Below are 23,675 nucleotides of genomic sequence, written 5' to 3'. Positions count from 1 at the left end.
ATGTGCAGCACATTTCATTAGGGTGTGCACCCAGGGAATTTCTTTTTTTTAAGGCGAACATTTATTAAATACTCAATCATAAAGGACATTATTTTTATTTATCAAACAAACTAAAGAAACTAAAACTTAACTAAACTTAATTTTTTTTAAATTAACAACTAAACTTTACTTAAAAAATGAGACACAAAATACTAAATTTTTGCTGTAGTGATAACCAGGCATATACAAAGATACAGTCAATTTTCATGATCTTTATCTTTAACCAGATAATGAGCTAACCCAAATTGACCAAACCAGATTAAGGTTTCTTCATCTTCCTGTCCTAGAGAATGACGTCGCTCACCAGGTTTTATGGACTTAAATTCCTCAATCACATCACTGTAATTAACTGACGAAGCGAATTCTTGTTCAATGTACAAAATAATAAGTGAGTCGAGGCGCTGTTGCGAGTTTGTTTTTCACATGTGCTAGTTTCAAAAATGCTCTTTCACATGAACAGCTTGTCTGCTCCTTTTCTTATCTTAACAACAAACCGATCCATATTTTAAAATTAAAAGGGGGTACCATACGATTGAATTAAAACGTAAAGCCACGGGCTTGTTATGCTGTTTCAGTAGAGTACACGTGACAAACATTACCAGCACAGTAGACACTGCACTGGGCACGCCTCACGCGGCCACTTACATAGGTCAAAGAATTTTCTAGAATAGTAGTCGGAGGGGGAGGGGAGGACCAATGGTAATGTGGCACCACAGTAGTGAGGACGCATGCTGTGAGCAAACACGGGCTTTCTATATAGAGCATACCATGCAATTAAATTAAAACGCAAAGCCACTTTTTTCTTTTTGAGACATTAGGGCAGGCGTGGGCAAACTTTTTGGCCCAAGGGCCACATCGGGGTTCCAAAATTGTATGAAGGGCCTGGTAGGAAATGCTGTGCCTCCCCAAACAGCCTGGCCCTGCCCCCCCTCAGAATCCCTGACCTATCCTGCTCCTTGTCCCCTGACCGGCCCCCCCCCCAACCCAAGGTCCCACCCCCTACCCAACCCTCCCTGCTCCCTGGCCCGACTGCCCAAACTCTTATCCACCCCCTGCCTCCTGACAGACCACCGGGTTTCCCACGATCCAACCCCCCATTCCCCATCCCCTGACCACCACCCCCAGAACCTCTGTCCCATCCAACCGCCCCGCTCCCTGTCCCCTGACTGTCCCCGGGACTCCCTGCCCCTTATCCAACTCCCCCGGCCCCCTTACCATGCCGCTTACCCTCGCCTCCCCTGCTGCAGCGGCGTGGCTCCGGCAGGACCTGAGCTCCTGCTGCTTGGCCGGAGGGAGCTCGCAGCCCCGCCCCCTTACCACGCGGCTCCGAGTGGCAGGAGCTCAGGTCCCGCCGGAGCCATGCCACTGTCCAGGGCCGCTCCTGGACGCAGCACGCTGAGGCTCTGGGGGATGAGGGAAGGCAGGGGCGGGGGGAGCCTCCCTGGCTGGGAGCTCAGGCGGGCCGGGCAAGACGAGCTTGCCCACCCCTGCATTAGGGTGTGCCTGGGCTCACCCGACACACCCCGTACGCATGCCTATGGACACAACTGTACATGACAAACATAGGTGCTGGAAGTAGGGGTGCTACCGCACTCCCTGACTTGAAGTGGTTTCCATTATATCCAGGGTTTACAGTTTGGTTCAGTGGCTCTCAGCGCTCCCACTATACAAATTGTTCTAGCACCCCTAATGACAAATAAAACACTGGTGAACCTACACAGGAGTGTCTGAGGACTGCTTGCCAAGTGAGAAGCAGGCTGCGGGGGAGCGTATCCTATCTTGTTCCTTCAGTAAATGAAGTCAAACTTCTTATTTGGGTTCTCAACACATTACAATAAAATTTTAGTAGAAAAGTATTTGACATTCCATCTGCTTTAAATACATTTATGCAAAGTCTAGTAAACATTAGGGATCTTAAAGTTGTGTTAAATCTCAATTTACTTTTTAAAAATTTCAGTTTTTAAAGCTACAATTCTACATTCCCTTCACATCCAGGATAAGCACCTTACCCAGCTAGATCTAGAGCTCTGATGGTGTTGCTAATGGTTTCTTCTGAACTGGAATCTGAGGACACGTCCCAAAGTCTGTTGTTATCTGAAAGAATCTGATTCAGATGATACCGAGAGAAGTGGGTTCCCTGTACTCGTTGCCTGTAAGCCTCCGCTTTCTCTCGAAGTTCTTTCACCTGCACATACAGATGTCACAGGGTACATTTGTTTGATATTTTAAAAATCAGTTAAGTTATTGTGAAGTATTATTTGCGCTTGCTAATGCTAATTACAGTAGAAAGGCATGTTACACACAGAACAGGACCAGTCACAGCAAAAATACTGCAAGGTGCAATAAAAGCAAAAAAACAAAAAGTTAAGCCAAAATAGCAAATGTATTTATTTAGAAAGCATGTGTTTGAGCAGTCAAGCTAATGCATAGTTACCGATCACTTATTCAATAAGCATGAAAAAATTATGCAGCATCTATGGACAAGTTTAGTGCTGGATTCTATTTCTTCGTCAATGTTCAGAAACCATGTAATTGTTCCAAGCATTAAAACAAGAACTTAGGTGCAACCAACCTCCATATACCACATGTAATTTAGGATGTTTTGAGAATCCTAGGGGGAGGAATACAGAAACAGTCTTAATATTTCTTTTCTAAGACATCACGTTAACATAACTACTGTGTGAACCATTGTAAAACTGTCACCGTAGCACTATGCTGCCTCCTAGAGATTAGGTACAAAAATGTTGTAATCCGTTATATTTTAGCAATATTTTGCATTTCTTGCAGTGATGCATTTAAGCATCTAAGTCTAACTGATCACTTTTAAATCCGTAACTTCTGAATACTTCAAGGTGGATGTTTAAGTCAACAGACCTTCTCCTATGTATAAAGTTAAGTATGTGCAAATGCGTTTGCAGGATCAGGACCTTAGACTGAGTTCTTTGACACTGCAATAGTCATTTGCTATACATTTGTACACCACCTAGTGCAATGGGGAACTGATTTTGCAAGGGGCCTCTAGATGCTACTATAATATCAATAGCTACGGCATTCATGCTAAGATACCAGTCACTGTAACATCGAGGCATGAGATGGAAAACATACATTTTAAAAACAGTAAGAAATTACTTTTGGCCTTAAAATATAAACATTTTAACTCCTTAGTTTTAGTCATTATAATACCATAATAATATTGCTAAAAATATTTCACAAAATTAAGAAATTAGATTGTGAGAGCTCTCCCATTTCACACACACACAATCTTGCCCTCCACCCAAACACTGTTTGCTAATAAAAAAATCTTGCTTATATTTTTATATTCTTAAGAATTATACAAGGTCCCTGATAGCAGCAGTATTACTGCTATACTGATACTGGCTCGTGAAAAAGGTTAATGGAAATGCAGGAGAATAATATAATGGCTGAGAGCATGCATGCTTTTGTATTAAATCTCAACTAGTTTATTTTATTTACCCTTCATTCATATATTAGATTTCTCTGTTTATCTGCTGGAAGAATTATACTAAGGGGGCAAATTCTGCCTTCTGTTTTACCCATGTAATCACAGTGCAGACAAATGAATAGAGGAGTGAAAATTCACTGGGGTTGCATTGATGTAACTGCAGACTTTGGCTCACTGGGCCTCTCAATTTAAAAACAAACAAACTATTCTTTGAGAATCTGTCATTTAAGACTACTGCATGATGATAATACAATGAAATTTGTAAGATTATTCAGTTTAAGCAGAGGGATGAAAATTAATGATAGTTGATAGGCTGAACTATAACAGGTGGATATAAATTCAGAGCAATAGGACTCTGCATGGGAAGGAAAGGCATACTGAGAATGCTCTGCCTCCAGTGAATTGTGAAGTACAAAGAACAACCAAGCTCTTTCAATGACCCAGGAGCTAGCATTATCTCAGCAGGACACAGACCCTAGACAGTCCTACTGTGATTATGAATTACCTCACATTAATTTTTTAAAAGGATAATTCAAGGCGATTTTTATTCTACTGCTGAAAAATAACCCTTACTAATACATCTTAGAACAAAAATAACAAGGAGTCCTTGTAGCACTGTAGGGACTAACAAATTTATTTGGGCATAAGCTGTCATGGGTTAGAACCCACTTCATCAGATGCATGGAGTGAAAATACAGGAGCAGGTATAAATACATGAAAGGATGGGGGTGCTTTACCAAGTGTGAGGTCAGTCTAACGAGATAAATCAATTAACAGCAGGATACCAAGAGAGGAAAAATAACTTTTGAAGTGGTAAGAGAGTGGCCCATTACAAATAGTTGACAAGAAGGTGTGAGTAACAGTAGGGAGAAATTAGTATTGGGGAAATTAAGTTTAGGTTTTGTAATGGTCCAACCACTCCCAGTCTCTATTCAGGCCTAATCTGATGGTATCCAGTTTGCAAATTAATTCCAGTTCTGCAGCTTCACGTTGGGAGTCTGTTTTTGAAGTTTTTTTGTTGAAGAATTGCCACTACCATTCTAAAATATATTAGAACAGTTTCCTGGAAGCAGTCACTATAGCTAAAGCTATAATGAGATTTTCCTTATAACCCTTGTTTTCACATGCTTTAGAACATCTCTTTTGGGGCTGAAATTGTGTGGTCTCAGCTCATAGGTGAACGCTTTTGCAAAATTTGAGAACAGCTTCAGGTGTTTAAATTACTAAAGAGTGAAAAAACAGTTTAGTTTATGGGGGTGTGATGATGTGTGAACCCCTGACTGACATGTGTGTGCTGGCAAGGACCCCCGTACTGTAGATACAGTTACACCAGCAAAACTGCACTTTTGCTGAGGAGAGGCTTGAATAAGCTATGTGGCCGACTGACAATATCTTGAATAAATCTTATTGAATTAAGAAACTTTTTTGAATTTGGTTAAACCTTATTCAATTAGGGTTAGTACCTTTGGGCTACACTGTATTAAAAATGCAATTGTGTATGTGCTATTGTGGCACTATAGATACCTTCTCTAGTAGGAAGGGGGATGCTAATGTACTTCCTCCATTATCAGCCCTTTGAGGCGACCTCTCTGGTAAGATATACATACACTAATTCAAACTGGATTCTCCAGGGAACAACAGACAAAGAAAGGCTTTTTGGATAAACACCCTGGTTTTAAACTGGCTCATGGCCTTCTTCCTGATCCAGCAAATGGAGAGGACTCTTTGTCCTGAGGGCCCTTATTCTTTGGGAAGAGTTAAAAGGACTGGATCTACTGAGGCCTCATAAATCTGGGTGCTTGTTCTGAACTGAAGCTGTGATGAACTTGTAGCCACAAGCAGTCCCTTTGGATGTCAGAATCCATGTTAGGGTGAACTCTGGTAAACTTATTAGCATGCATGTAATTTCTTTTATTTTTAATATATTTTCTCTGTAATGTTTTTTATCTTAAGAATAAAGTAGGCTTGCATAGGAAGTGCTGTGTAGTACCTTATAACTGTAGCAATTATACCTATTAACCGTCTCTGAAGAGAAAGCAAGCATGTGTCCTTGAGCAACCTGTCTGTGCTGGGGATAATACAGTAAAGGCAGAGAACTGTGTATGCTGGAAATACCCCTGTTGGGAGGGAGAGAGATGCAGGTCTTCACCCAGAAAGGCATCAACTGGGGATCTGGAAGCCTGAGAGTGGGTCCCTTTGCTGCGGAAACACAGGTGCAGTTGCCATGACTATACCAGTAAAAATGCAGTTTTGTCATTATATTCTGCGTCCGCTCTAGGAGCACGTTTCCAGAACAGAATACTGATATAACTATTAGAGTGGTAGCCATGTTAGTCTGTATCAGCAAAAATAACAAGGAGTTATAAATAAATTTGTTAGTCTCTAAGGTACCACAAGGACTCCTCGTTATTTTTGCTGATATAACTATATTGGTAAAACCTTCAGAGTGTAGATCTGACCAAAGGCCTGGGAATGGTGATATAACACTCAAGGAAATAAATACAGGCATGACTGGCACAGTTTTGTTTCACTTTTTAAATTGGAGGTAAAGGTAAAATAAGAGGAATGGTAGGAATGCGGGAACCTATCTAGCTACAATCAGCAAGCAATGTTTTGTAGATGTCAGAGCAGAGGCCAGTTTTAAGGAGAGATTTGATAGAGTTAAGATAGTAGTTGTATACATCTTTTCATGGAACTTTTCCACATGCATCTGGGATGGCATGGAGAAGGCAGGGTGGTGGTTGAACGGAGAAGCTGACAGGGTGGGCAGTAAAAGCTAGCGTTGTTAGCAAAGTGACAGTGGTGGATGACAGCGTGATAAATTACAAGATCAGCTAGGCAGAAAAGGTCTAAGTTGTGAAGGGCCAAAGCACATTTGTGTCACTGTTTTTTATTTTCTTTTTTTGGGAAAAGGAGGGGCGATTGTTTTGGGGGTTTTTATTTAACTAATCATAGCTTCACTTTTTCTTCCAGTTAGGGATCTATATTTGTCTCACTGATTTGCAGAAATCTATTTCTCAGATGGTGGAAATCTTTTAAATTGCAAATGTATCTGAAATATTTTTTTCAGTTCTATTTATTATTTGTCACATATGGCCTGATCTTGCAGGCCTTAACTCAAGAAAAACTAGTGGAGAAGCAAAGATCAGGTCCATAAGAGTTATTAACTTGTTTTAAGTCCTTCTTGTACCTTTTCTCCTGAAGCTTGGTAAATTCCCAGCTTTAACTTACTTTTCAGCCTTTACTACTTCAACTCATTTTTAATTAGTTAAAAGGTATAATAAAAATAACTGCAAGCCTCCCTAGTGAAACTATTTCAGAGACAAAGGGTTATATTGTATTCTCATTTCATTGTGTGAGGATATTAGTCAGACACAGTAATAAGAGCCAGCAAGATGAGAACACCCCTCTAGAACAGTGGTGTTGGAACACTTTTTATAGTGGGAGTGCTCAAAGCCATTGAACCAAACTGTAAACCGTGTATATGAGGGAAAGCACTTTAAGCCAGGGGGTGCTGCTGCACCCCTGCTCTAAGAGCTATATACTGCTCTCTGTCTACAGGCAGAACTAGTCTGATATACTCTCAGGTGAAGTATAAATCAGAATCTGAATGGCAGAGCCCAGTCAAGGAAGATGAAAGGGAAAGTTAAACAACTTTTGAAGTATACACTATAAAAATATACTGTCATAAGTAAAAGAGAATCTGGTGGAGAGAAGAGTGAGTGAGTGAGTGTACAATCCTACCAGTTTTGTTTTGAATACTTCATCATGGAACCTCTTCGTTCCCATGTGACTTCCAACTAGCTTTCTCTGTGACTCCCCATAAACAAAAAATCTCCTGGGGAAGGCCAGGCTCAACTGGAAACATAGGTCTATTATCCTAGAATGTGGGAATTTGCTCATTTCTCTTACTCTCTAATGAAAGGCCACAAACATTTACCTCCTAAAACTCTCCACCTCACCCCAGTAAGGATCACTATTGCCTGATAAGGCACAAAGTAGTTCTCCATTAACAGCAGCTTCATCCATGATTTTGATAAGTACTGCATGATTAGACTAAAAAGTAGTAGGAAAAAAGATTCTAGCAGATAAACATTTTATTTCCTTGTCCTCACCCACCCCATAACCAGTTTGGGTCACCTTACAGCCACACACTATCTCAAACTCCCTCCCTGGAGTTTTGAGTGTTACCTTCACAATATCTCAAATCCTACGGGCATGGGAAGTCATCATCTGACAAAATGGTATTTCACTTTAAAAGCAAAGGGTTTCCATAACACTTGCAATCAGAGTGTGCTCAATAACTTAGAAATTCCTAAAATTTTAATTGTACTAAGCTGAGGTTTAATACATACCAAAAGTAAAAAATACTGTTTGTTTTTAGTCCTCTTAGGTCCTCATGAGTTTGGTTTCACAGTAATTATTATGAGATTCAGTTGTTCTAAAATTTTACAGTGACACATCTCAACAAACTACAAATTAGTTCCCCATACAATACTATATATACACATTTAGGCAAAACATATCTTTATCTCAACAAAGCAAAGTAAACTTGCTTGGTATAGCAAGTGAAGCAAGGGGTCGGAATACAATTCCTTTTCACTCCCTCTGCATTAGTTTCTTTGACACTGACTCTGCAAACACTCAGAATGAGAGGCCTTTCCCACAGACCATCTCAATTACATTTCCACTCTGGTTTGGTCATAACTAGTTGGACCCTACCTTCTCAGCATGTCCTAGGCACAGAAGTCCCACTGTGGAATCACAATGTCTGCCCCATGAACCACACAAAGATATTGCAAGGATTTGATAGAATGGAGTACCTTGGGGTTGGTCCCCCTACAAAGGGGGTGAATCCTGAATTTCCTCAATGGGAGATGAGGACCCTCAGCACCTTGCTCACTGGGGCCCTAAAAGAATGCTTAGAAAATTTTATATGGATACTCACTTGATCTGGCATGTTTCTCCTGATACGTGACCAAGCTCCATCTTTGTATAAATATTGAGCTGGGGACAAAAATTTTGATCTATATTCAGTGTTCACCTTCCTAGAACATTAAGGGGGAGAGGGGGAAGACGATAAACAAAAAAAATTAAATTTTACTATCTAGGAGACTGTTTAAAAACAAATTTCATAATTACATAAATATAATTATAAGTGCTCTTGCACAGTAAAAGCTGCATGACAATTAAAGATGAATTCCAAAGCCAAAACTTTGAAAAACGTGTGCCTCAAGTTAGGCATATTTAGGCACCTAAAAAAGTACTGTGATTTTCAATAGTGCTCAGCACTTACTAAAATTAATTAGTCTTCACACATTTCCCCTCATGTGAAATATACAAACATATAAACATATACTGAAATTAGCTCTGTCTACCTAAAAAATTGCTGAGCACTTCAATCATCCTCTTTTAATCTTGGCCCAAAATACAACTAACTTCATTTTCAGCATAAACTTGAAATAACCCTTTTGTCCAACATCTCTTCAGGAATACAGACTATAAAAGGCAAAAGTTAAAAAGTAAAATTAACCCAGTATATATTAATATGTAGGAAAAATTCATAGTTGACATCTCTCCTAACTTTTGACCAAACAGAGTCCTGTTTTCCCTTCCCTGAAACTGACACAACTTGGTCCTGTATGTTCTACTAATGATGGTGTGATTGAACCAGCTCAAGAAGCAACACTGCAGCGCATCCACACTAGTCATTCTGTTTCAGGAGTATATACTGCAAAGCATTGACACATATCAGATGCAGTTTCTTTCTATCAATAGATAAGTGTTGTGTGTTTGCATGTGTTCACAATTTGGATTTGCTCTAGTAACTGCTTTGAATGCTTCTGTCCTGCACAAATAGCCACGGTAGAATCATGAAGGGCAGCGGCTACAGTCTTACAGAAAGCAGATACCATGGCAGACGATCACCAGCCTTCCCTCAAAAGCCACTGCCAAACTGACTCTGAGCCTGAAGGCCGAAACACTGACAACCAAAGAGTTAAGGAGCCTAATCTCATTTTATTTTCATTTATTTTTCCATGAATAAATGCATCTGTTGCCTTTGTGTTTTTTCTTGGTTTGTAGCAAAACAAACTTATCTTCCAAGATCCAGAGACAGGAATGGCCCAGGCTTAGACAGAAGACACAAAGCCACCCCATCCCAGTAAAACCTTAAAGAAGACAAGTGGGTGAAGGAGCACAGTGGGGAGGCACATGGATTTACTAGAGAATGAAGGTGGTGGGGTGGATTGTACGTTTCTGATTAATGTACATTTTCTGGGGTTTTCTCTTTCCTTTTTCAGATCTTAGAAGCATAGGAGCTGCTGCTTTAAAAAAAAAATTAAAAAGTGTATGGACTGCCAAGGCAATCCTGGCAATGTAAGTAATGCTGCGAGGCAGAAGGTATATGCAATACCCATAGCATCATCCGACTAACTCAGTTTTCTCCATGTTTTTCAGGTGACTCTATGGCTCAGGAAAGTTTTCATGTTAATCTTGTGTGCCTTCCTATGATGAGGCATGGCGGGAACTGGGCAGAGCAGAGAACAACCAAGTACCTCAAGGCCAGCATGCAACCAGTAAGTGAGCAGCTTGACAGGTGACTGAGTTAGCAGTCTACATTTTCAAAGCAGTCACTGAAAGATAAACAGCAGCAATAGGGGACTGGACTGGGAGAACTAACAGAACTCCTGCTTTTTTTTCCAGCACTACACTGGTCCAGCATGAGCTGGTGAAGGATGAAGCAGTGTTTTGGTTTATCCACAGCAAGCACAATCACAATGCTAGTATGAAGTTGAAAAAAAAGAGGTATGTGGACAAGAGGTGTTAGACAGATATGCTAAGGTAATGCACTTGATTCCAATGTCAAAATGATGAATGCCCACCACCCCTCACAATATTAGGGTGCTGAATACCTAAGTTCAGTTTTTCTATATATACATACCCAAGACTTGTATGTAAAGAGCGGGGCTTTTGAGTAATATGTTGTTTATTTTTTTGTTTGGGTGGTTTCTGTTCTGTTTCTGATTTCCCTTGTTTTGGTGAATCTCCCGCTGGCTTTAGGAATGTTTCTTTCCTTTCATTCTAAGGCAAAGATAATTTTAAAAATACCATATTAGCTAACAAACTAAACAAACTCTGCAAATGCAAATTCTATGTCACACTAGCCTTTTTTTTTTTTTTTTTAAACATTTTAAATGATAGAATCATAGAAATATAGGGCTGGAAGGGACCTCAAGAAGTTATCAAGTCCAGTACCCTGCACTGAGGCAGAACCAAGTACCCCAAGGCTATCCCTGACAGGTGCTTGTCCAATCTGTTTTTTAAAACCTCCTATGATGCAAATTCCACAACCTTCCTGGGAAGTCTATTCCAGAACTTAAATACCCTTATAGGTAGAAAGTTTTTCCTAATATCTAATCTGCATATCCACTGCTGCAAATTAAGCCCTTTACATCGTGTCCTACCTTCAGTGGACATGGAGAACAATTGATCATAATTCTTTTTATAACACCCCTTAATATATCTGATGACTGTTCTGAGGTCTCCCCCAGCCTCCTTTTCTCAAGACTAAACATGTCCAGTTTTTTTAACCTTTCTTCACAGGTCAGGTTTTCTAAACCTTTTATCATTTTTATTGCTTTCCTCTGAACTATCTCCAATTTGTCCCCACCATTCTTAAAGTGTGGAGCCCAAAACTGGACACAGTCTCCAGTTGAGGCCCCACCAATGCTCAGTAAAGTGGAACATTTACCTCCTGTGTTTTACATACGACACTCTTGTTAATACATCCCAGAATTATATTAGCCTTTTTTGCAACTGCATCCCGTTGTTGGCTTATATTCAGTTTATGATCCACTATAACCCCCAATCCTTTTCTGCAGTACTGTTGGCTAGCCAGCTATTCAGTGCATGCTAGGGAACTTTTACTGTACGCCAGCAGGGTCTACATGGCCAGTTAGTGCACACCCGCATGTTGCGCACTAACACACATGTAGACAAGCTCTCATACACATATTTAATGTAATCTCTACAAGACAGCAATGTTAAGCTTGCTTGTTTTGAAAAAATCTCAAAGCCTGGAAATGCCAATATTCAGGTTCCTACTGCAACATTCACTCAGCCACATCATACATCCTATATACTTTATGGAATACATTTAACATAAAACTACACATTTAATAAGAAACCACAGGAATAAAATAGCACTACACCTATGCAAGGTGGCTAAGTTAATACTGCTATATAAATCTTATCTTTGCATTTCTGAAATTTAAAAAATATGGTACATCTTTAATGTTGCACTAAAGTAGGGGGAATTTTTGTATTTCTTCTATTATTTTGTGAGAAAGCCCCTAAAAGTGATGTGAGAAGAATTTTAGGATTTTTTAGAAAACTTGGCTTGCGCTCTTTTTTGCTGTGTTGCGATTTACAAAAGGTTTGAGGGTTTTTCCCCTCTTCAAATTTTTCATTTTTCCTGCTTGTTTTGTACCTTAAATCTCAGGTTTGTCACATGTGGCTGTCTGGTTTTGCTGGAGGCCCACAGATGTATATTGCAAGAGCACACTGTAACTGAAGGGGTGGGTGTGATGAATCTTTAGAAACACACTGTTCTCCAAAATATATATTCATCACTGAAGATAAATATATATAAAAAAATGTTTCAGACAGCGTGACTAAAAATTTCTTACTCCTTCATTTGCTCAACTGTCTCTTCTCTTGTAACGTTATAATTTTACTTAATTCTCCTGTTCTCTTCCAGGGTACACTATAACCTGTATTTCCAATGTTTAAAAATAAGCAGAAAACTTAAACCAAACCCCAAACTTTTCAGACTTTCTTCATACTTGCTAGAGAAGCAAAACAGAAGGCAAAAGCTAGTTTATCAAGAAACAGATATGATGGACTGAACAGAGTTCCATCCAGACCTCATTAGTGAAGGATGCATAGCCTACTCTGTAGGGCTTTAAAATGGGTAAAACAGTGAGCAGCAAACTAGAAAAATCTTGTTTATCCTACTACTGTGCAAAGTAGGTTAGATTTTACGTAGTTTGGAACTCTCAGCCAGACAGAATACCATTATTCCAGTGGATCTGAATTTAATAAAAAGACTATCGTCATGTTCCCTGAAGGCTGTGTCTACACCGATATTTTTTCTAAACATTTTTTACTACTGGTATAATTAGTTCAGCTCTGCTACCAGGAAAAAAAGCCCCTGTCACTACCAGTGTTTTTACCATAGTGTATTCTAAACCAACTCAAGATGAATTGGTGCCAAACCTGCACCAACAACCCACACCTTCTCTAAACTTCAAGTGCGCTGGTGGTAGTGGAATAGCAATGGTTAAGAAATCTTTGCAAAAATAATTTAGTGTATGTAAGACCTAAAAGGTAGTTGACTGCTGTCTGGGCTTTACAAAAGACATCCTAACGTTTGAACCACACACTGGAATCTGTCTATACTACATGGTGTGCTATCAACTTAAAAAGTGAGTTGAATAAAAGTTACAATCCCTGCACCCATTTTTTCTTTAAGTGTAACTATAGTCTGAAAATTGACTGTAAAATTGGTACCTTTACACACACTGGATTTGTTCCTTGTACATGTTCAAATGCATAGCTTTGGAGTTTTGTGATTACAAAAAAATTATTGCTTTTTACTCCTGTTAGACTTGGAGAACCAACACACTCAATAGAAAGTTAACTGAATTCTACTCCTTCTTGGTCATCAAGAGACTGCACAGGTGCCAAGCAGGGCATAACTTGCCTGGCAGAATCCATATTGCTAGCAGCAGTACACAGAAAGGAAAGAATCTCAGAGCCAAGCTAAGGATTTGGGTTGGCAGTTAGCAAAAAGAAAAATCTTTTATTTTGGAAACTGAGCACACTTTACACAGAAATCACAGAGACAAAACCAGGGAGCCTCACAATGTTATTTTTAGAGTCCTTTTTTAGAGCAGAACCATTCCCAATGGACTGCAATGTCAAATGTAATAATTATAAAACTTAACAGAAAAAAACCACTATAAACAGACTACTGAAATACCATTCAAAGATGTATATGAATACCTTTCTTTCAGGGGAGATATTTACTGGTGCACATACAGGAAATTCTCTCTCTTCCAAATCACACCTCAGTTTTGGTCCCATCGCTGGAGGAGAAACTTTGAAACTTCTCTCATATTCAGTTTCAGGGATAATTGTGGGAGACTTAAATGGGGGAATGGATTTACTTGTATTGTGAATAACCTTTGAATTTAAAAAACAAAAGAAGTTAATTTCCTAATCTTAAAGTCAAATTTTCAAAATTAGTTACCTTAGTGATTCCTCCAATATGCACACAGAGAAGCAAAGGGTGAACAAATACTGCATTAGGAAAAGTTACCTATTAGATTTATAGGCTAAATGGGGAAATTACTTAATTTCAGTAATTATTTTTCAGTTTATTCCTTTGCATGAATGTAATTCAGAGACATTTCTAAGTCTAGACCCAACTACTTTTCCTTATTTGTGACTTTATTTTATTTTTTTTAAAAGAGCATATTTTCTTCGGTTGGGGACAAAGGTAGTTGGCAAATCTTTGCAATTCACCTTTAGATTGGTATTCAGGATCACAGATTTTTGAAACAATACACGATAAAACCTACATTACAGCCTGTCAGTAAGTACTGATGGACTCCTTCATGGTTTAAAATAAGGCTCTTATTGCACAGTAATTTGATCCATTCCTTTTTCTGCAATTAATTCTGTGTTATAAACAAAGATGTAATAGTCAAGCAAATTCTACAACTGGTCAGACCTGATCTTCCCACAGATTACTGAAACTTAAAGGACACGCCATATGCCATAGAGATAAATTTTCCTCAACTTTGCTATATGGGCTTGGATTAGAACAATTATCTTGAGGTCAAGATAATTTGGGCATTCTTAATACACCTGTTTAAGGATCAGGTATCTCTATTACTGTAATATTCAGATGTACTTTTCATCAGGTTGTTTACAGATATACGTCAGAAAGTCAAGATACAATACTCTGTTGATAACACTAGAATCTCATGATAAAAATTTCAATCTTTAATCCTGATACTGCTAACACTTTACATATGTATAACTTTACTATTCTGAGTAGTCCCACTGATCTCAAATTTGTAGTAAACAGCAGTAAATTTAAACACACGTGTAAACATTTGCAGGGTCAGGGCCCTTACACTGTATGTTTTTGGAGTAAACTTCAAAAGAAAAAAAAACACCTTACAGCTTCAGACTTCTTGTTCTTTGCAATGGAACAGCTGTTTTAACGACCACCAATTAGGAGAGCACCGTACAGATTAGTAATAAAATCTCAATGAAAAGGAGTGCTCTGTGAAGTCTTTCATAATTTAAACAATGTGATATTACAACACCTACCTATTATTGAACTGATCCTGCAGACTCTACACAAGCAAAATTCCCACTGAAGTACATGAAATTGCAATGAGAGTTTTGCTTGCATAGGGGGAGGCAGGATCAGATCCTTTTTATAAGGAATCATATGTGAATTAATGGGCTTTTATATATTATAAAACAAAAGTGGCACTGTAAATAACATACCAATCTACCATAACAAAATATAAGGAAAGTATGGTAATTAAATGACTTTATTGACTGATAAACTAAATTATATATTTACTTTTCAGATTCTTTAAAATTACCTGGTCAGCTGCAAGTATTGGAGAGTTTTTTTGGGGGGTTTTCCATAAAAACTGCCTTTGATATTCAGAATTTCTGGGGAAACTATTTGAAGGTGAAATATTCATGCCCGATTTCTTTTGCAGGACTCTGTGAAACTGTCAATGAATCAGAAAAATCTCCACTTATTGTTCTCCTCTACTTTCTGCTGCTGCAATTTTCTTTTAACTAAGCTGTTATAATCCACATCCTTAGATCAGGCCAACTAACTAAATGAAAGATACGCTATTTCATTCTCGACAATACCTTGGAAGACTACAAATCATGGGCTAAATTCTAGTTCACTTGAAATAAATGGTAAAACTCCCATGGACTTAAGTGGAATCAGAATCTGGTCCTAACAAATAGCTCTTCCAACATAATGGGGTCTTAACATAGATTAACATCAAAATACAGAGTTGCATAGAGACAAAGTTATAACAAAAAGAAGAAAGTTTTAAGCATGAAAGCTTGCTTAACTGTATTTAATTTACTGTAATAGTCACATTATTAACTTCAACCATAGACTATAAGAAAGGGAAAAAGTTTTTCTAATGATCCCTACCCCATTATCCATTTTTTCTAAGTGCTTTTTTGGAGATACAAATACTGCTTTCTGGTTCACTGGAGTTGCGGGTGGCAACTTCTTCCTACTGTTTTCTGCAAGGGTGATGGGTGATTCAATTCTAGAATCCGCAGAGTGAGACCGAATTTTTTTAGGAAGCCTGGGTGCTTCAGGTGTTCCAATGTTTTCCAGATTTCTATCATTATTGTGGTTATCTGTGTGTGACTCTGCAGGCCCAGCGCCTTCGAATTCTGGTGCGTCGTCCAAATATCCCTCCAAATCGCTGTCCCCTCTCCAATCAAAGGACTTTGAAATCTGTGGGTTGAAGTAAGGCACCCTTCTCTTCGAAATGAAGTTTGGCTCTCTTGTGATTCCTACAAAATATGCATTAAGCTTGAGCACAATAAAATAAGTCTATTACGATTTAAAGACACTGGAACACAAGATCAGAATGTTAACATACTGGGATGAAAATCTGAATATATAACACTAGATTGATTTTTAATAAATTTTGTAGATCTTTGAGCAAAGACAGTTTACAAACTATGGGCCTGTGAAATGTTGAGCTCTTACATACGTGCTGAGTGCCTTTAATTCCCAGCTGAGTCAGTGGGAGATGTGGGTGCTTAGCCTGTCACAAGATCAAAAAGAAAAGGAGTACTTGTGGCACCTTAGAGACTAACCAATTTATTTGAGCATAAGCTTTCGTGAGCTACAGCTCACTTCATCGGATGCATACTGTGGAAAGTACAGAAGATCTTTTTATACACACAAACCATGAAAAATGGGTGTTTACCACTACAAAAGGTTCTCTCTCCCCCCACCCCACTCTCCTGGTGGTAATAGCTTATCTAAAGTGATCACTCTCCTTACAATGTGTATGATAATCAAGTTGGGCCATTTCCAGCACAAATCCAGGTTTTCTCCCCACCCCCCCACAAACCCACTCTCCTGTTGGTAACAGCAACAGAGACAAACACCTACAAGATCTCTATCAAGCATTCTTACAACTACAACACCCACCTGTGGAAGTGAAGAAACAGATTGATAGAGCCAGAAGAGTTCCCAGAAGTCACCTACAACAGGACAGGCCTAACAAAGAAAATAACAGAACACCACTAGCCATCACCTTCAGCCCCCAACTAAAACCCCTCCAACGCATTATTAAGGATCTACAACCTATCCTGAAGGATGACCCAACACTCTCACAAATCTTGGGAGACAGGCCAGTCCTTGCCTACAGACAGCCCCCCGACCTGAAGCAAATACTCACCAGCAACCACATACCACACAACAGAACCACTAACCCAGGAACCTATCCTTGCAACAAAGCCCGTTGCCAACTGTGCCCACATATCTATTCAGGGGACACCATCACAGGGCCTAATAACATCAGCCACACTATCAGAGGCTCGTTCACCTGCACATTCACCAATGTGATATATGCCATCATGTGCCAGCAATGCCCCTCCGCCATGTACATTGGTCAAACTGGACAGTCTCTACATGAAGAATAAATGGACACAAATCAGATGTCAAGAATTATAACATTCATAAACCAGTCAGAGAACACTTCAATCTCTCTGGTCACGCGACTACAGACATGAAAGTTGCGATATTACAACAGAAAAACTTCAAATCCAGACTCCAGCGAGAGACCGTTGAATTGGAATTCATTTGCAAATTGGATACAATTAACTTAGGCTTGAATAGAGACTGGGAGTGGCTAAGTCATTATGCAAGGTAACCTATTTCCCCTTGTATTTTCCTACCCACCCCACCCCCCCCAGACGTTCTTGTTAAACCCTGGATTTGTGCTGGAAATGGCCCACCTTGATTATCATACACACTGTAAGGAGAGTGATCACTTTAGATAAGCTATTACCAACAGGAGAGTGGGTTTGTGGGGTGGTGGGGAGAAAACCTGGATTTGTGCTGGAAATGGCCCAACTTGATTATCATTCACGTTGTAAGGAGAGTGATCACTTTAGATAAGCTATTACCAGCAGGAGAGTGGGGTGGGGGGAGAGAAAACCTTTTGTAGTGGTAAACACCCATTTTTTCATGGTTTGTGTGTATAAAAAGATCTTCTGTACTTTCCACAGTATGCATCCGATGAAGTGAGCTGTAGCTCACGAAAGCTTATGCTCAAATAAATTGGTTAGCCTCTAAGGTGCCACAAGTACTCCTTTTCTTTTTGCGAATGCAGACTAACATGGCTGTTACTCTGAAACCTCACAAGATCAAGTCGTACAAGCCTCTTTTGCAACTTCCAGTGTAGTCAATGGGAGTCAGCGAGCATAGCTGAGGGCAGAAATTTAACCCGCAGTCACTACAAAGATTAATTTGGCTAAAATTATCAAATCATCAATCTGCACTGGCCAAGCGTGGCATGGAACTTCCTAAACTACTTATGTATGTTGCATAGGTGCATTGCTGAATAGGTTTTAACCTTACAGTCACTGGAGAGCAGTAACCTGTCACCATATGCGTATTAACATTCTGCACAGACACCTGCACAGATTTCTTCTTTCAAAAAAAAAAAAAAAATCTTCGAGAGTAGCCTTTAAAATAACTTAATATCTTTAATACATTACACAATATTTTTAAAGCTTAGGAAACATCTTTCCCTATTTACACAAAAAAGAGACACTGATTATCTGAGATGGTTTTAAACAATAAAAAAATAGCTGATTTATGTAAGATAAGGAAAACAAAATTAGTCATTTTAAGAGGGAAATGGGTGGTTAAACATATAGTAGTTAAAGTGTGACAACAGAATCCTGCTGGAGAGTGTTAAACAACTAACAAAGGACTCTATTTGGCTGAGATGAATAGTTGCAGAGTATATAAACTAATCTGTGAGGAACTAGGGTACAGCTGGAAAGAGAATAAACTGTCTTTCAGGCAGAAGGTAGCATATAAAATGTCAGATGCATAGAATGTTTGGGCTACAAAGCATATAAATGCCAAAAGTAGTAATGTAACATTTGGCGGAACACTGGGAATATGGCAGAATTAAATTTTCAGCACTCAAGCTGACCTATCTGTTTGTTTGGGTAGGTGTTATGAGTAATTCTTAAATTGCCACAATCTGTTAAGAGAAACTATTAAGTATGCATTTCAACAGAAAAGAGCCAAAAGTGAGCCAAACATTATCAGTCAGTGGAGACACCAATCTGTGTCTGTGAGTAGTGTTCCAAGGATGTGTGTGATTAAATGTGACCAGAAAAAGAGGTGGGCATATAAAATGGAAGCAAAGGTCTGGGAGACATAACCTAAGCACAACAAAAGCTATGAAAACAGACGGCTTTTTTGCCAACCCACATGATTTTGAGTCTTGTGATATCTGATGTTTAGCTTAAATCCCTAGCTCCCAGAGGCATGTGAATAGATGAGAATCTTAGTTTAAAGTTTCTAGCCCTCACGGTTATGGAAAAAAGCTTGAAAATGTGACAGTTTACAAAGGCTCAAATCAGAAGGCAATAAAAATTACCCAATTTTTTTAATTGAGATTTTAGCCATTTCTGTGACTTTGAGTCTAAGACATGATTTTTGAATGTTTGGTGTTAGTAATACTGGATTCAAATAAAAGGGAATGCTTGCAGCTTTCTTAGAATTGCTTTGAGAGTCTTGCTATCACTGACCACTTGAAGAGCATGTTGGTTTGAGAGACCAGAGAGAACCAGCACAGATAACACAGTTCCAAACTCTTATTTTGTGTCCTGAGACACACACACACAGAAGACTCTGATGGCCAGGTGATTTTTAAATGCCACCTGCAAAACTCCATCTGAGGACTTTCCAAAAACGGTGTGGGGAGCTGTTTAACTTAAAAATCAACACTGCTGAATTCATTCAAAGTTACATTAAACTCCATCTTGTGCAACAGACTGAAACAAAAGGAATGGAAAAGCAATTTCAAAAGCATCACTGCAATTTTTAAGATATTCATTTTGGAAATAATTTGACTAAATAAAATCCAGTAACGTGGAGACAACTTGTTGATTATAAATTGTTAAAATGCAAGTACTAGTTTAAGACACAAATGGTACTTAAAATGTAGTATTCCTATGAAAACAATGGTTAGAAACGTGCAGTTTCCTTAATAAGAAAATGCAAGTGCAAATGTTGGGACTTGTACAACAATGGCACTTTTGTTAGAGAACTGCCATGATACTGTTAAATTAACTCTCCATGCTAACAAGGATTGTAATTTATTTTTAGCTCAAGAGAAAAAAAAAAAGCTTGCCGTTTTCCTAAAGTAGATATTTTCCTATCCTGTGATTTGATCTTTCTTGAAGTTATCTTTTTTTAAAAACCTAAACTGAGATTACTTACAGTTCAATTTTTAAAAAAAGATCCAGGCCAAGGAGAAGGGCATGATGAACTATCCAAACCAGGGCCCTGATTGTGCACAGGGCTGAGCACAGTGCCGTCACTTTGGAGCTGAATGTGCTCAGCACCTCCCACAAAACCCTAGTTCCATGAAGAATTGAGCTCTTGGGTCTTGATAGTAAAGGCACTCAGCATCTCACAGAATTGAGTCCCAGGTGCCTAATAATTCACATTTCATGAAATCTCATTGTAACTTACCTCTATTCTATACTATGCACGTTCTTATACTGCTCTCATCACCATAATATGGAAGTCTGAGAGACTTCCAGTAGCGCTTTAAGCAACAAGACTGCAACCTGTCAGGTGTTTATTCTCATTCTCTTGGCAGGGGAACAAGTGTTCTGTTTTGGGAATATTTTTAATAATACCATACACATTGCTATATGATTGTTAGAAAAGGCAAGGTCAAAGACACTACCTCACACTTAGAGCATAAGGTGGTGAGATGGAAGATAGGATAATTACTTGTCTTGACAAAGCTATCAAATTGCCTGATGCTTACATTGACAACCAATTTTACTACCAGTAGATGACTCTTATAATGCTTAAATGTCAAGCTCAAACAAGGCAACCAATCTTACTCTAATATGTACACTCTGCAGACTATTTCATATCTATATCCCTTCATTAATCTCTTATGCCTATTCACTAGTTCAAACTTTTCCTACTCATCTTTTGCCTTCCACCTAATGTGTGGCCTCTTTTGTCATCTCTTCCCATTCCTGCCTCTGTCTTGTTTCATGCAAAGAGTAATAGTGCCTAATTATTTTACTATAACTAATTTGCTTTATTACCTCCACCCTGTACCCCTGCAATACAACCCATCTTGTGCTAACTCTGTGCCTATGTTTAGAGCTGGACATACACCATTGAATGACATGTACATTTCTCACTTTAGATAAATAATGTAAACTAGTTCATTCTCTGCAAAACTTGGGCTCTGTGCAAAGATGATGTATGAGTTATGGCAGTTATTTCTAATAGCTTACCTAGTTGATCAGATCGAAGCCCAGCCCTTGAGGATTTTTGATCTCGTGAAGGGTTACAAAACTCTGACAGATCTGACTTTTTCCATTTGAAGTTCCTCTTATATTCACTCAATCCCTACAGCAAATGGACATACACTGTGAGTAGTGCCATTTTTCCACCTACCTCCCAACAACAGATCTCCCAGCACTTAAATATCCACAGGCACATTGTAAAGCATAATCGGTCAGATAAGCAGGTAGGTAACTCTGCTTCTAAAACAATCTTGATCAAAGTAAGCAAAAAGTTTTTGTTCTGTTTTCTGACAGTAACGTCAGAAACAGTGCAAATACAAAGTCATTTCACATGTCAAGGATACCATCTAGAATCTGCATACTATTTTAAGTTTTAACTACATTTTTACAAATAAATACTATGGATCCAGTTCATCTCAAATTTGTTCCTTGGATCATATTTGTCTGAACCACTCTTCTTTGGAGCAAGAACCTTATTTTTCTACATATTCTGCTGAACACCTCGTACATCTCTTGTACTACACAAATAAGAGCGGGATGCCACATCCCCTTAGTTTGTCTCAGTTAAGAGACCCGCTACTGGATGAGCACCCACATGCCACCCCCATCTTGTGCTACCCTGGTGCCACACTGTACCTGTACCAACACGCAACCCTCATCCTGTACTCTACCTCAGTACCCCAGTGCCCACACAAACGATTCTATGCCAGTGCAGTGCCCACACAGATCCTGCACCATCCGCCTATCCTGTACCATCCCCCCCATCCCGTGCCAGCCTAGTGCCCACACAGGTCCTGTACCATCCCCCCATACCATGCCAGCCCAGTGTCCACACAGGTCCTGCACCATCCCCTTATCCCATGCCAGCCCTGTGCCCGCACAGGTCCCGTACCATCGCCCCTTCCTGTGCCAGCCCCGTGCCCACACAGGTCTTGTAACATCCCCCCATCCCGTACCGGCCCAGTGCCCACACAGGTCCTGCACCATCCCCCCCATCCCGTGCCAGCCCAGAGTCCACACAGGTCCTGTACCATCCCCCCCATCCCGTGCCAGCCTAGTGCTCACACAGGTCCTGTACCATCCCCCCCATCCCGTACCGGCCCAGTGCCAACACAGGTCCTGCACCATCCCGCCCATCCCGTGCCAGCCCAGAGTCCACACAGGTCCTGTACCATCCCCCCCATCCCGTGCCAGCCTAGTGCTCACACAGGTCCTGTACCATCCCCTCATCCTGTGCCAGCCCAGAGTCCACACAGGTCCTGTACAATCCTCCCATCCCCTGCCAGCCTAGTGCTCACACAGGTCCTGTACCATCCCCTCATCCTGTGCCAGCCCAGAGTCCACACAGGTCCTGTACAATCCTCCCATCCCCTGCCAGCCCAGTGCCCACACGGGTCCTGCACCATCCCCTGCCAGCCCAGTGCCCACACGGGTCCTGCACCATCCCCCCATCCCGTGCCAGCCCAGTGTCCACACAGGACCAGGACCGACCGGCCCTGACCCCACTCCACGCAGCTCATCACCCGCTCCGTGCCCGCTTGGTTCGCACAGCGCCGATGTCCGGCCGGACGGCGCGGAGGGCAGGCCGGAGACTAAGCCAGGGCCCGGGAAGGCCTGGCGGGCGGCCGCCCTCACCTTGAAGCGCACGGGCATGGCGGCGGCGGCGGCGGGGCCGCTCCGGGCAGGCGGCTGTAAACACTCCCGTTTCCCTGGCAAAGCCCCCGGCCTGGCTTCCCTCCCCCGGCGCCTGCGCGGGGAGCCGCCCAATCAGGCGCGGCAGCCGGCTTCCCCTGCGGGGCGGGGGGGCAGGACAGAGGAGCCGCAGCGGGAGCGGAGCCCGGCGTCCCCACGCCTCGGCTGCCAGGCAGCCGGCCCGGGCCCTGCCCATCCGCGCGCGGGCTGCCCCTGCCGGGGGCTGCTCCGGGGAGCCCCGAGCGCGAGGCCGGCGCCCAGCACGAGCCCGCTGGCTTCCCCCGCCGCGAGACGCTGCCGCGGAGGGGATGGTCGCTCCCTGCGGGGCTTCTGCTTCCCCGGGCTGGCTCCTAGCTGGGCCTTCCGCCGCTCGCCCCTCCCCAGCACCGGGCAGCGGGTCCGCTGGCCCGGTGCTGAAGGGCTGCAGGAGCGGGCTCGGCCCCAGCCGCGCGTCGCTGGTGGATTGGTGGGGAGGGGCTCGCTGTGAGGTGCGGGCACACGCGCCGGCTTGCTGCTGGGCGCGGTGCGGGTACGTGGCGCACCGCTCCCAGGGAAGGAAAGGCGGAGAGGAGCCCAAGGCTGCACGTGCCCAGGAAGGGGAATGAGCTGTGCTGGTACGAGGTGCACTACTAGTGTCCACTGTAACCGAGGCCAGGTGTACACTATAAATAGGGTGACCAGGTGTCCCGATATTTAGGGACAGTTCCGATTTTGGGGCCTTTTTCTCATAATAGGCCCCTATTACCCTCTGCCCCGTCCCGATTTTTTACACTTGCTATCTGGTCACCCTAACGATAAACTTCCATTGGTA

At 41.2% G+C, this 23,675-nt stretch overlaps 1 protein-coding gene across 16 annotated transcripts in view; it reads right to left on the bottom strand.

The window, feature by feature from the left end:
• Positions 1–23,075, bottom strand: part of MDM1 (Mdm1 nuclear protein) — a 46,107-nt gene extending 23,032 nt beyond the window's left edge. For 4 of the 16 annotated variants that reach the window (XR_005223519.2, XR_005223521.2, XR_006291429.1 and 1 more), the window contains exons 1-8: positions 22,808–23,075; positions 15,774–16,147; positions 15,193–15,327; positions 13,571–13,750; positions 10,446–10,585; positions 8,451–8,550; positions 2,612–2,650; positions 2,049–2,224 (exon numbers count right to left, since the gene is read on the bottom strand). Coding sequence is in view for 13 of the 16 variants with exons in the window: in XM_037887030.2 (XP_037742958.1) it covers positions 2,049–2,224; positions 2,612–2,650; positions 8,451–8,550; positions 10,446–10,585; positions 13,571–13,750; positions 15,193–15,327; positions 15,774–16,147; positions 22,808–23,060 (1,397 nt within the window). In the remaining 3 variants the exon portion in view is untranslated. The other 12 variants (XM_037887047.2, XM_043548170.1, XM_043548182.1 and 9 more) reach the window with 12 other exon arrangements.
• Positions 23,076–23,675: the final 600 nt, after the last annotated feature.

The sequence above is a fragment of the Chelonia mydas genome, chromosome 1 (genome assembly GCF_015237465.2).
Source record: "Chelonia mydas isolate rCheMyd1 chromosome 1, rCheMyd1.pri.v2, whole genome shotgun sequence".
In the NCBI taxonomy this organism is placed as follows: Eukaryota; Metazoa; Chordata; order Testudines; family Cheloniidae; genus Chelonia; species Chelonia mydas.
The sequence above is the reverse complement of the archived record's forward strand: the minus strand, read 5'-3'. Positions and strand labels throughout refer to the sequence as shown.